Raw genomic sequence first — 12755 nt, 5'->3', positions numbered from 1 at the left:
GCCAGCGCCAGTATAAATATTAGTATAAGCCCAGCGCCATTACAGAGGGTGGGGCTTGCTCAGAGAGGACAATATACAATAGATTGTGTGGTGCGCTATCATACAGCAGCTGGCACAAGGGTTTGTCAGGCCCAATAGTATATAAGTAACAAAAAAGGGGGTATGTGCCAGCGCTGGCTGTAATAATACAAAGGTACACGGTTCTCAAAAAGGTATAACAATTTATTATGACATAAAAACAACACTAAAAAATATATAAATAAAAAGGTGAATCACTTTTATAGCAACAGTCCAAGGCAATGGGTATGAATACCAATGTTTTAAGAGTTATCTTGGAAATTATAGCTGCTTGAATAATATAAAAATAAAAATATTTTTGCTGTATATTACCATCCCGTTTGTGTCTGGTCATTGGTTGGAACCAGGATCTGTGACGAAGTGTCCATTAGATGTGTCCTATAATTTCAAGGACTCAGGATATCCCAATGTGGTGTCCTCTTTGGTGGTGGCTGGATGTTTAGGAATAAAACTGTATCCCATAAGATTTTTGAATCCAGAAGATTGGAAGGGAACCAACTGTGGGAGAGTGGACTTGTCACTTGATATCGATGGATGGAGGTTTTCACAGCAGCATGGATTGTTTTTGCTCAACGCGTTTCCCCGGATAACCCGGCTTCCTCAGGAGCAGATATGCTCAGAGAGGGACCAACACTGCTTCCTGCTTCTCCCTGCGGCGCCATTACTGTCTCCAGACACTCCTCAGCGGTGAGGTTTCCTTGAAGGACATCTGCAGCAGATAAGCAAGTGTTTTCTGCGCTAAAAATCTGTCCTGTCTGCAAGGGTGGATAGTATCACCTCCACTCCGGGCCAGTCACGTAAGCGTGCTTCGGACGCCATTTTGCCTGACTCAGATGCAGATTCACAGGGAGCTGATGATGATGATGAGATGCAGCCTCTATTAGAAACTCCTTCATCTCTGCGAGGCCCGGAACCTCTCAACATGGCTATGAGAGAGGTTTTGAATCTCCCCGTGGCTGAGGCACAGGAGGGCAATCCATTTTTTGTCTCAGAAAAAGCAAAATATAGTTTTTCCTCAACAGTCAGATTTAGAGGACACATTCAAAGAAGCCTGGAAACAGACAGAAAAGCATTTTCAGCTGTCCAACAGATTTAAGTCCACATTCCCCTTTGACCTAGTCAGCAGGAAAGTGTGGGAGAAGAATCCAGTAGTGGATGCCTCGGTATCCAGGTTATCCGAAAAGGTGGTCCTCCCAGTCCCGGGGTCCGACACTCTGAAAGACAGTTCAGATAAGAAGTTGGATACCACCCTTAAAGCCATTTATACGGCCAGCGGGGCATCTCAGAGGCTAGTCCTCACCAGTTGCTGGATGGCTAAGTCCATTCATACTTGGGCGACTCAGATCCAGGAAGGCATGTTGGCAGATGTCCACAGTAAAAATATAAAAGTTACACCATTTACAAGACACTGCTAAGGTGCTTTGTGAGGCGCAAAAGGAGCTAGGGGCCATTATCGCCCGCTCCTTAGCCATGGAGATGTCAGCTACACAGGAGCATGCCTCTGGTTCGACCTCCTCAAAGCCTTCAGCCTGACTCGCGGTCCCCCACGCAAGACAGCCTCGAGGAAGGGGGTCGGTTGGCATATTTCAGCCATATATGGGATGCCTCTCACTTTGAGGGATCTTATTTCCAATGGCTACAGGCTGCAGTTTGCCGGTCTGCTCCCTCAAAGGTTCTTCCGATCAGGATTACCAGCAGCTGCGGAGGATCAGGTAATACTGAAACAAGCAGTAAACAAGCTGGTAAAATCTATGGTCAAAGGCCCAGTCCCAGTGACGGAACAGGGAAGGGGTTATTACTCCAACCTGTTCGTAGTATCGAAACCGGACGGGTCGGTACGCCCCATACTGAACCTTAAGACATTGAACCCTTATCTAAAGGTGTACAAATTCAGAATGGAGTCCTTGAGAGCAGTGACAGCCAGTTTGGAAGTGGGAGAATTTATGGCGTCCTTGGACGTGAAGGACGCCTATCTCCACATTCCTATTTGGTGCCCACATCAGGAGTTTTGGAGATTTTCTCTGAAAGATGAGCATTTCCAATTCAGAGCCCTGCCCTTCAGCCTCGCACCGGCCCCGCGCATATTTACCAAAGTAATGGTGGAAATGATGCTGCTGCTCAGAAGGATGGGGGTAAACATCATCCCCTACCTGGATGACCTGCTGATCAAGGCAGGATCAGAACAGGTGCTCCTGCAAGATATTGTCACGACCAAACACGTCCTGACAGATGGATTCACAATTTACAGAAATCCTCATTGACACCGACAAAGCGTCTTCTCTTTTTGGGAATGATACCTTACACAGAAAACCAGAAGGTGTTTCTTCCCCATGAGAAAGTGGAGGACATTCAGACTCTGGTCCTGGAGGTCCTAGCCAGGACTCAGGTGTCAGTTCACCAATGCATTCAGTTGCTGGGAAAAATGGTAGCCACTTTCGAAGCACTCCAATTCGGGAGGTTTCGCTCCAGACCCTTCCAGCTAGACCTGCTGAGGAAATGGTCAGGCTCACACCTTCTAATGCACAAGAAGATATTCTTGTCCAGTGAAGCCAGACAATCCCTGCTTTGGTGGGCCCATGCTCCAAACCTGTTGGCAGGAAGCAGATTTGGGATACAGGACTGGATACTCATGACAACAGACGCCAGTCTGTTGGGATGGGGAGCGGTGATGTTGGGGAGTTCCTATCAGGGCCGATGGTCCTTGTGGGAATTGAAACTGCACATCAATGTCTTGGAATTGAGGGCAGTATATTATGTGATCCTCCATGCTCAAACCTTACTAAGTCACCAGGTTCTCCAGATACAGTCAGACAATGCCATGACGGTGGCATACGTCAACCGCCAGGGAGGAACGAACAGCACCTCATGTATGAGGGAGGCCACAAAAATTCTGCTTTGGGCAGAGTACAATGTATGAGCACTATTGGTCATCTTTATCCCAGGCGTGGATAATTGGGAGGCAGACTTTCTCTGTCGCCACGACCTCCATCCAGGGGAATGAACCCACAAGTATTTGCCCGTATTGTGGATCAATGGGGCTGCCCGCAAATCGACCTGATGGCATCCAAGTTCAACAATAAGGTGCCCTGATATTGCTCGAGAACCAGGGATCCTCTGGCGAAGGCTGTGGATGCCCTGACGACGGCCTGGTCATACAAGCTAGTGTACTTGTTCCTTCCTCTTCCGCTACTGGCAAAGGTACTCAAAAGAGTAAGAAACCAAAGGGTGGAAGCCACCAGACTGGCCAAGAAGGGCGTGGTATGCGGATCTTCAAGCCCTGTTATTGGAAGACCCGTGACGTCTTCCTCTCAGAAGCGATCTGCTCACTCAAGGTTCCTGTGTCTACCAGAACTTTGTTTAACGGCCTGGAGGTTGAGCGGCAAATATTAGCACACAAGGGCTTGCATGCTTCAGTCATTACTACCATGACACAAGCCAGAAAACCGGTCACAGCAAATCACTACCACCATATTTGGTGGAAATATATTCGGTGTTCTGAAAAATAAGATTTTCCTCCTGCTGAATTTAACCTGAACAGGTTTCTTAGATTCTTGCAGGCAGGACTGGATTTAGGCCTCCGTCTGGGCTCTGTAAAAGTCCAGATCTCGGCTTTGTTGGTATTTTACCAAAAGAAGTTGGATGTATTAGCAGAGGTACAGATGTTTTTACAGGGAGTTCTTCATATTCAACCCCCTTTTGTACCACCAACAGCTCCATGGAGTTTGGATGTGGTCCTATCATTTTTACATTCCTCTTGGTTTGAACCCTTGTCATCGGTGGATATGAAGTATCTCACTTGGAAGACGGTTATAGTTTTGGCTTTGGCCGCGGCTCGCAGAGTCTCGGAGTTAGGGGCTCTGTCCTGTAAGAGTCCCTATTTGATATTCCACGAGGATAAAGCGGAGTTAAGAACAAATCCCCAGTTCCTTCCGAAGGTCATTTCCTCGTTCCACCTAAACCAGCCTATTGTCGTTCCATATGCTTTAGGTTCTCCGAAGAGTCGCTGGATGTGGTCCGTTCCTTGAGAGAGTATGTCCTGAGAGTATTTCCTGAGGATGGCGAGAGTCCGCAAAACAGCTTGCCTCTTTGTGCTGTATAACGCACATAAGATGGGACGCCCAGCTTCAAAACAGTCCATTGCATGTGGGATGCGTGCGACTGTACTGCAGGCTTATGCAGTGGCTGGATTGGATACGCCTTCAGGATTGAATCTCATTCTACAAGGTCTGTGGGCGCATCCTGGGTGGCTGCTCGGGGTGTGTCGGCCTTGCAGCTTTGTAGAGCTGCTACCTGGTCAGGACAGCATACCTTTGTAACGTTTTACAAGTTTGACGCCCTGGCCAAAGAGGATACCCAGTTTGGGCAGGCAGTACTGCAGCAGTCTCTGCACATTCCCGCCCCCTCTGGAAGCTTTGGGACTTCCCCAAGATCTTAAGATGTTTCCCAGTATCCCATAAAGATGATAGTGAAAATAGGAATTTAATACCTACCGGTAATTCCTTTCCACAAAGTCTTTATGGGATACTCGGGGGCCCGCCGCAGTGCGGGGTCTTACTGCAGCTGCCCCCCTGCACTGGAACAACCTCCCGCCACCCATCAGGCTTTCTGATTCCCTTACCTCCTTCAAGCGCTCCCTCAAAACCCACTTTTTTCGACTAGCCTATCCCTCCTCCTAACCTCTTTTGATCCTCCTATCCTGCCTCCGTTCCCCTCCGTTCCTACTTATCCTATTGTTTTTTGTTCGACCATCCACCTATTTTTTGTATGTTAACTCTTATGAGTAGGGTCCTCCTTCCTCACGTACTCACCCTACCTCTTTACCTCACCTGTGCTCCTGTCCTGTTCTTCCCTTCATCTACTTCATCTTCAGTCTCCTCGACAATTTTGACACCTACTTCTGAACTGATACTGATTTTAGTTCTACCAGCTATACCCCTATTTATACTGTATTTTTCAACACACCCTGTACGTTACCTTGTAATTTGTTTCTTGTTTGCTATGTACGGCACTGCGGACACTTTGCGGCGCCTTATAAATAAACGTACTACTACTACTAGTTCATACTGTTCCACTAAGGTGGTATTTGGTTGTTTGTTGTATGAACGGTGTGCTGGTATAAATCTCACCACTTATTACACATATGTTGGTTAACATATTGATATGTACATATCCTTCTCTCATATGTTTCATCCTCCTTCGGGCACAGTTTTTCCTTAACTGGTTCGTGGGTGGGGATTCAGAGCGGAGGAGCCAGTACACCCAGTTCAAAGTTTTATATGTGCCTGTCTCCTGCGGATACCCTCTAATACCCAAGGTCTTAAGATGTTTCCCAGTATCCCAAAAATACTTTGTGAAAAGGAATTACCGATAGGTAATAAATTCCTATTTTCTATGCCAGGCCCTTGCATATGCCAACCTCTATGCCATTTTCCACCCTATACTAAACCCTTTGCATTTTTCCTGTGCCAGCCCCCTGCCTTTTCAAGGACACACTATATATATATATATATATATATATATATATATATATACACACATATATATATATATATATATATATATTCTTTGAAAGTATTTACTATAGGGTCATTTTCAGCTCCAGGCCCATTTAGACCTTAACATGGCACTGTATTTATTGGTTTGATAAATATGGGATCTGAACGAATGGATCATTTCTCGTCGGAGGAGGCGAGGAAGCTGGAGGCAGGGCACGATAGCTCCATCCTCCAGACTGATGGCTCAGCCGGAGGCTGTTGGGGTCGGGGTTGGTCGCACACTCCCGATCTATTCCTCAGAGCTCCCACCCCTGGCGCCCCCCCTTACCGCACAAGACGGGCGAGCTGCGAGCAGGCAGCGGACCGGGATCCCCCCCGGGCAGCGTCAGTCCGGGCCTAGCAGAGGCCCCACAGCTCATCCACCAAGCAGCCCCGGCCAGTGGACCACAGGCGCAGCGGCAGAAGAGGACCCCCGTCCATCCCGTGACCTACTGTGAGGTGAGGAGGATCTGGCTGAAGACACCAGCAGCGCCAATTCATGGCCCCAGGCTCTCTGGCTCACCCCCTCGCAGGCCGGTAGGAGAGGGAGGCCTCTGCTCCGGGAGACAACGGCATATGCTCCCTTCCCTGCATATGCTCCCTTCCCTGCAGGCCCACACCCGGCCCCCTGCCTCACCTAGGAGATGAGGCCTCTGCCCCTGGATGTCTCACCAGCAGCTAACCTCCCCCCCCCCCCCCCCCGCAGGCCCAGCCTTGGCCTAATGCTCAGACGTGACTCCCAGCAAAGGCCCCCGGCTAAATTCGAAGTGATCAGGCCTGCAGGCACCAGCCGCTGACCCCCAGCACCAGCAGATGCGGGAGCCCTCTATTCTGTGGTGGCGCCCACCCCCACCCCCAGGGAGGCGGTACGAAAAGACTATCGGGCAGCAGCATGGAACTCAGCCCAGACCTCAGCTCAGAATCTCCCCAGGCCTCAATGAATTCCCCCCCCCCCCCCCCTCTCCCCATCCCCTCCCCCCCTCCACCACCACGCAAATGGCGCTGCAAATGGCTGCCTCGGATCTGTGCACTCAGCCATATGTAACCTCTTGTCCCCTGTGTGACAACTGTACTGTCTCTGCTCATACTGTTACCTTCCAGGCTGCTGCAGTGACCAGTGGCACCGCTGATGGCTGCCTAGGTGCTGTGCAGCCTGGCGGGCATATGTTCTCTATGTGCCAGTATACTATCCCTGCTTATATTGTCACCTACCTGGCTGCTGAAGCGACCAGTGGCGCCACGGATGGCTGCCGAGGCGCTGTGCAGCTCGGCGGGTATATGTTCCCTGTGTGATACTGTTCTGTCCCTGCTTATACTGCTACCTACCTGACTGCTACAGCAACCTGTGGCGCCACTGATGGCTGTCTAGGCGCTGTGCTGCTTGGCGGGTATGTGTTCCCCGCATGTAACGTCTCAATGTAATGTATATAATGCCCCCCCCCCCCCTCATCCCTGCTTGATGCTTCACTGTACTGTATAACAAAAAATTCCTAGTGTGTAGCACACATGGCCAATAAAGTTGATTCTATTCTATTCTATAGAAAAAATGGTACTTCCTCATCTTTGCGGCCAGGATCATGACATTTTGCACTATTTCACTGTCTAAATATTAACCTTGACATTGGACATACATTTTTCTTTTGTTTGTTTATACTGTATGTAATCATTGTAATTTGTATATTTACACAGGGCTTCCCTTCACATCTCTCTCTGAAGCCAACAAGGTGAAGTCATTTTTAAGCGCTCACTCGTGCAATGGAGGGGGAAGTGAAAAGACATGGCAGGTATTTAAATGTTTGTTTGAAGTGTTAACCTTGAAAAGAAGAGTAAAGATTTGAAAAATTGGTTAATACAAAACCTATGTCTGTCGTTGTTTGATTTGAGTTGGGCACCCTGCACCGATCAGGTCTGAATCAGGCCCATTATTTGTAATTTTTCCTTATTATAGAAATGAACCTAACACAGTGTGTATGCTAAATATCCCGCTGGTCAATAATGTTATCGAGGACCATGGTGCTCACCCTCCCACTGGCAAGTACTGTAGGTATGCACCAATATCGCCGGGTACACACATCGCGTAAAGTATTGTTTCTTTTTTGTAGCTGACATGAATGAAACATGTGTGGTCTACTGATGTTGTGGACCATCAAGTCCAAAGTTAGTTATCCTGTACACTCAAAGATGCTCTTCTGCATTCCACTGTTGTAACGTATGGTTATTTGAGTTACTGCCAGTCTGGATATTCTCCTCTAAACTCTTCCATTAACAAGGGGATTTTTTCCCACTCAGATATTTTTTGTGTGTGTTTTCATCACTATTCTCTCTAAATTCATTTCTACATACTGTTATGCAAATCACAGGAGATCAGTAGTCCCTGACATACAGTATATCAACCCATACGGCATGAAAAATTATTTCACAGTCACTATGATCACATTCTGTAGTGTATTATGAACAACAACTGAACCTGTTTTACTAGGCTACATGCTATCAGAAAGTTAGTTGCTGCCACAGTTTTAACATACAAGATGATGAAAGTGACACGCGATCTTGTTTTGATGTTTAATATACAGCAATATTGAACAGAGAGAAAGACTTAGTGGAGTTGATCAGTTTAACATAAATCCTGTCTGACTTTTTTTGTTTAAATAAACAATGTTGTCACGTCCATCTTGCATCCCATATATGATTGTACAGTGCAGTGGATCAGTGTCTTTAATGCTTCAACTTTTCCTAGCCTATAAATAGTGTGTTTTGTTTTTACTGTATATTTTGTGAAATTAATGTATTTTGTATGGGAGAAAATGTGTGACAATATTATTTGGCTTTGAAGCTCATGATAACTTCTCTTAAAATGGTAATAAACTGCACTCAACAGGTACACTGAAATCTTTGATCAAAGTAGAAGATTGCCCATCTCCGTCTTTAAAGCAAAGGCATGCATCCGATTTATATGATTATGAAGATGAAGATTACTATGAGTCTACAATATGGGAATTGGACGATGATGATAATGACTTATCAAATATTCAAGTACGGTCTGCCGGCAAACGTAAACCTGTAACATGGACGCACTATGTTGCAGCCATAGAGACAGAGTGGGACTATCAACCAGAAAGTGGAAAAAAGTGAGTAGATGAATTGTGTAAGCTAAAAAATATGCAAATAAATACTTTTAACAAAGTAAAACATTTTGGGTAATGTATTTTATTTTGTAAGGGGAACATTTGGAAACTATAGCGGCAGCAAGCCCTGGAGTTATTCGGTATAGCAAAGAGAACCTCTAGTAGAAGGGTCATTACAAATATTAAGTTCATTTTTTCTTTTAATGATAGCCAGGACACTGAAATCAAATACTTCATGGACATCCTGCAACTTAATGAGTATGTATTGATTCCAGCAGTGGTATCGATTACACCCAGGGCTGGGCTGGCACTACCCACTCAGCAGAGACTGCAAAGCAGTCTCCGAAAGAGAGTCGCCTTACTGTAGAGGCACTCTCCCTGCTCTCTGACTCTGGCACTGTGTGTAGGGATGTATGGTGCTGGCTGCACCTGTCACAGTGTATGGCAGGCAGCGGTGCTGGCAGCAGAGGAGAGGAAGGGATGAGAGCAGCAGCATTAGGGTTGGATTCGGAAGAACTTACATTGGAGAACAGCAGCAGGGTGAAGTCCCTGCACCATCCACACTGCAGTACCGATCCCTGCCATAGGGGAGGTGTGGCCCGAGGGGGGGTTTCCTTAGAATGCACAACCTATCTATATGAGGTGCTATCATACTGGGATTTCTGCAAAGAAAAAGCACATGGAGCAGGTACACACTTTATTCATCAAAATTTGAAATTATTCGTATATTAAATGGCCAATAAATATTCGCCCACCAACCAGCTTCACGGCGACCTCGTTATCTCTGGTGGATCCCTAATACTAAGTTTGGACCAGGGAAGCGGGACCACAAAAAAGCCGGTGAAAGACAGTCACCCCGGGGCGGCACACAATTGAAAATCTAAAGTGTGTTAATAAGAAGGAAGCAGAAGCAAAAGTGTTATAAAATTGAAATTGCTACAAAGAATAATATTAGTGAAAAAGAAATAAATAGTGCTAAATAAATGTTAAGATGTGCCACCCCAAGGCAATTGAATATCTAGGGAACAGTAACCACAACATGGTTTCACTGGAAATCATCTTCAGCAAATTGCATCAAAAGGGACCGGCAAAATTACTAAACTTCAGAAAAGCGAACTTCGAATTATTCAGGGAAGCCCTAAAAGGAATTGTGTGGTAAACGATTTTTTGAAGGAAAAAATGCAGAGGAAATGTGGGATACTCTAAAAAATGTGCTTGAATCATTAACTATTAAATACATTCCCAAAGTAAATAAAGGTAAATTCAATAAAAACAATCCACCATGGTTGGACAAAACAGTGAGGACCGCAATCAACAATAAAACAAGAGTGTTTAAATCCTATAAAAATAACATAAATGAGGAGGCTTTCAACAAATACAAAGAATCAAACAAAACTTGTAAACGGGTAATCAAAGTTGCTAAATGGGATTATGAAGAGCGCATAGCCACGGAAAGCAAAACCAACCCCAAGAAGTTTTTCAAATACATAAATAGTAAGCGAATAATTAAGGAGAACATAGGCCCATTAACCAATACCAATGGAAACATTTTTACGGAAGATAAGGGAAAAGCAGAACTGTGAAATGAGTTCTTCTCATCAGTATTTACTGAGGGAGAGCAGACAGTGGAACGCACAAGTACCACAAATTAGATGAACAAGCCGGATCTAAACATTGTTTTCACGACCGAGGAAATAATATTGAAGCTCAGCAAACTCAAAACAAATAAATCACCAGGGCCAGATGGGATTCATCCTAGGGTACTAATGGAATTAAGGGAGGAACTATCGAAACCTCTGCATTACATCTTTGATAATTCACTATCATCAGGTAAGGTACCTAAAGATTGGAGAATAGCAGAGGTAGTGCCTGTGACAGAATGGACTGTCTCTGGACCATTCTGACAATATTGTGCTATAGTTCTTAAACAGGGCCAGGTGTGATGTTTTATTTGGGACCAGTCACTCACTGTAAATACCAGAAGCTGGGAGCAGCTTGAGCCCCTCTGAGGTCACAAATGACTATAAGGGGTTAAGACAAGGAGGGATGGCCCATCATCCCCCCTCACCTAAGGATTAAGTGCATCAAGATCCCTTTGTTCTCCCCTAGGACTGAGTCAGACACTGTGGCAGGGTAACAGCAGGGGGGATCTCTTCCTGACTCATCTCTGTTACAGATCCACATTGAGCTCTACCAATTAAGGGAGACCTTTTCCTAAGACCACCCACTGCAGGAGGGACTTTAATGGTGGAAATTGGGACAGTTTTTAAAAAGACAAGACAAGAGAGCTGGGGGGTGATTTTGCTTCTAGAAGCTACTGGCCTTGGAGTCTCAGCTCCTGCCAGTGTGCTTAGGACTGTGCCTGGGAACATGGTGGCTACTGGATTACCAGCTTCTCTTGGGGTTGCAGACTTGTTTGCTCTGCCTGGTTTATGCTAACCTTCTGGACTCACAGACTTGCTGACTCTGTTGTACAGAAACTTCACCAATCTCCTGTGATCATGGACAATTATACTGCATCTGGACAGGACAGTGTGGGAGAGTGCTGGCAAGTGTGATGGTAATCTGATGTCTATTGGGACCTGGTGTTATATTGCTAGTTCCAAATGTGTTTATGGTACTTATGTAGTATCTGGGCTGCCGATTTTTTGATTGTATGCCTTAAGTTAAGGCATACAATCAGATGCGATGCGATGCGATATCGCATCGCATCGCATACGACCATGCGATGCGATGCGATGCGATGACCCGATTTTTCCATAGGATTCAATGTTAAAATGGACTGAGTCCATTTTAACATGGAATTCAATGGGAAAAAGGGGTCCTTTTCATACCCCTACTATCCAAGTGGGCATGGAGTTGGATATAAACCTGTGGCGAGCGTAGCGAGCCACCGAGCCCGAAGCGTGGCGAGCGAAGCGAGCCCCGCGAGGGGACGGTATTCTGTGTCCCCTCGCGGGGCTCGCTACGCTCGCCACGCTTCGGGCTCGGTGGCTCGCTACGCTCGCCACAGGTTTATATCCAACTCCATGCCCACTTGGATAGTAGGGGTATGAAAAGGACCCCTTTTCCCATTGAATTCTATGTTAAAATGGACTCAGTCCATTTTAACATTGAATCCTATGGAAAAATCGGGTCCATCGCATCGCATCGCATGCGATATGGTCGGGTGCGATGCGATGCGATGGACCCGATTTCAAAATCGGCAGCCCAGTTACTACATAAGTACCGTGTTTATTTATAGCTGATTTAGAGAGCTTGTAGTAAGTAATTTGTTAATAAATATATTTTTATATCTTATTCTGTCTCCTGTCTGCATGACCTGACCCAGAAGTCCCAGAGTACACTCTGAGATTAGGCTCTGTTACTCCGGTTCTTCACAATTGGTGGCAAGCAGTGGGGTCATGCAGTCCCGCACAGTGGGAAGAGCACAAGGGGTGGTATACTGATACACCAATGCTCTACAGGAACAGGTTAAGTAAAATAGCCAAGAAACAAACAGTCCTGTTAGATAACGCAGGAAATATCCCAGGAAGAATGGCGAGTGAAGCTGCAATAGATGATTTGAGGGAAGCAGAGAAATTTTACTGGAGGACTAGGAAACAGCAGTTGTTGGAATTCTGCAAGATAAAGAAAATACCCTGTAATGGAACTGAGCAAAAGGGTGAGTTAGTCACTCGCCTATTGGAGTATGACAGAGCTCACCCAGAGGAGATTGCACTAAGTGATGAGGAGGAAGAGCAAATCCCAGAAGTGGGTGCAAGGAGAGGGAGAATGCAGAGACCAGAGACAACTTCTGAAACATTGGAACGGTTATTAAAAGCCCTAGGTGACCGAGCTTCCTCTAGGGAGAGGGCAGGAGTTATACAAACTGTTCTGGGGGTGAATATCTACTCAGAGAAACCAGCGAGGCAGGTGGTGCAAGAAGAATGGAGACGAAAACCACGGTTAAGATATGGAGATGTGCCCAGATTTAAGGAAGGAGAGACGGACATTGATACTCATCTGCAGGTTTTTG

The 12755-nt window shown here is 46.1% G+C and overlaps 1 protein-coding gene across 1 annotated transcript in view; it reads left to right on the top strand.

The window, feature by feature from the left end:
- Positions 1-12755, top strand: part of LOC146035519 (coagulation factor VIII-like) — a 215182-nt gene that overhangs the window by 49595 nt on the left and 152832 nt on the right. Inside the window, exon 8 of the mRNA XM_083159025.1 lies at positions 8491-8740. Within this exon, the coding sequence (XP_083015151.1) occupies positions 8491-8740 (250 nt within the window). The remainder of the gene's footprint in view (positions 1-8490; positions 8741-12755) is intronic.

This window comes from Crinia signifera, chromosome 9 (assembly GCF_055691185.1).
Source record: "Crinia signifera chromosome 9, ASM5569118v1, whole genome shotgun sequence".
NCBI lineage: Eukaryota > Metazoa > Chordata > Amphibia > Anura > Myobatrachidae > Crinia > Crinia signifera.
Note: the sequence above shows the minus strand (reverse complement) of the source record. Positions and strands in the feature narration are given on the sequence as shown.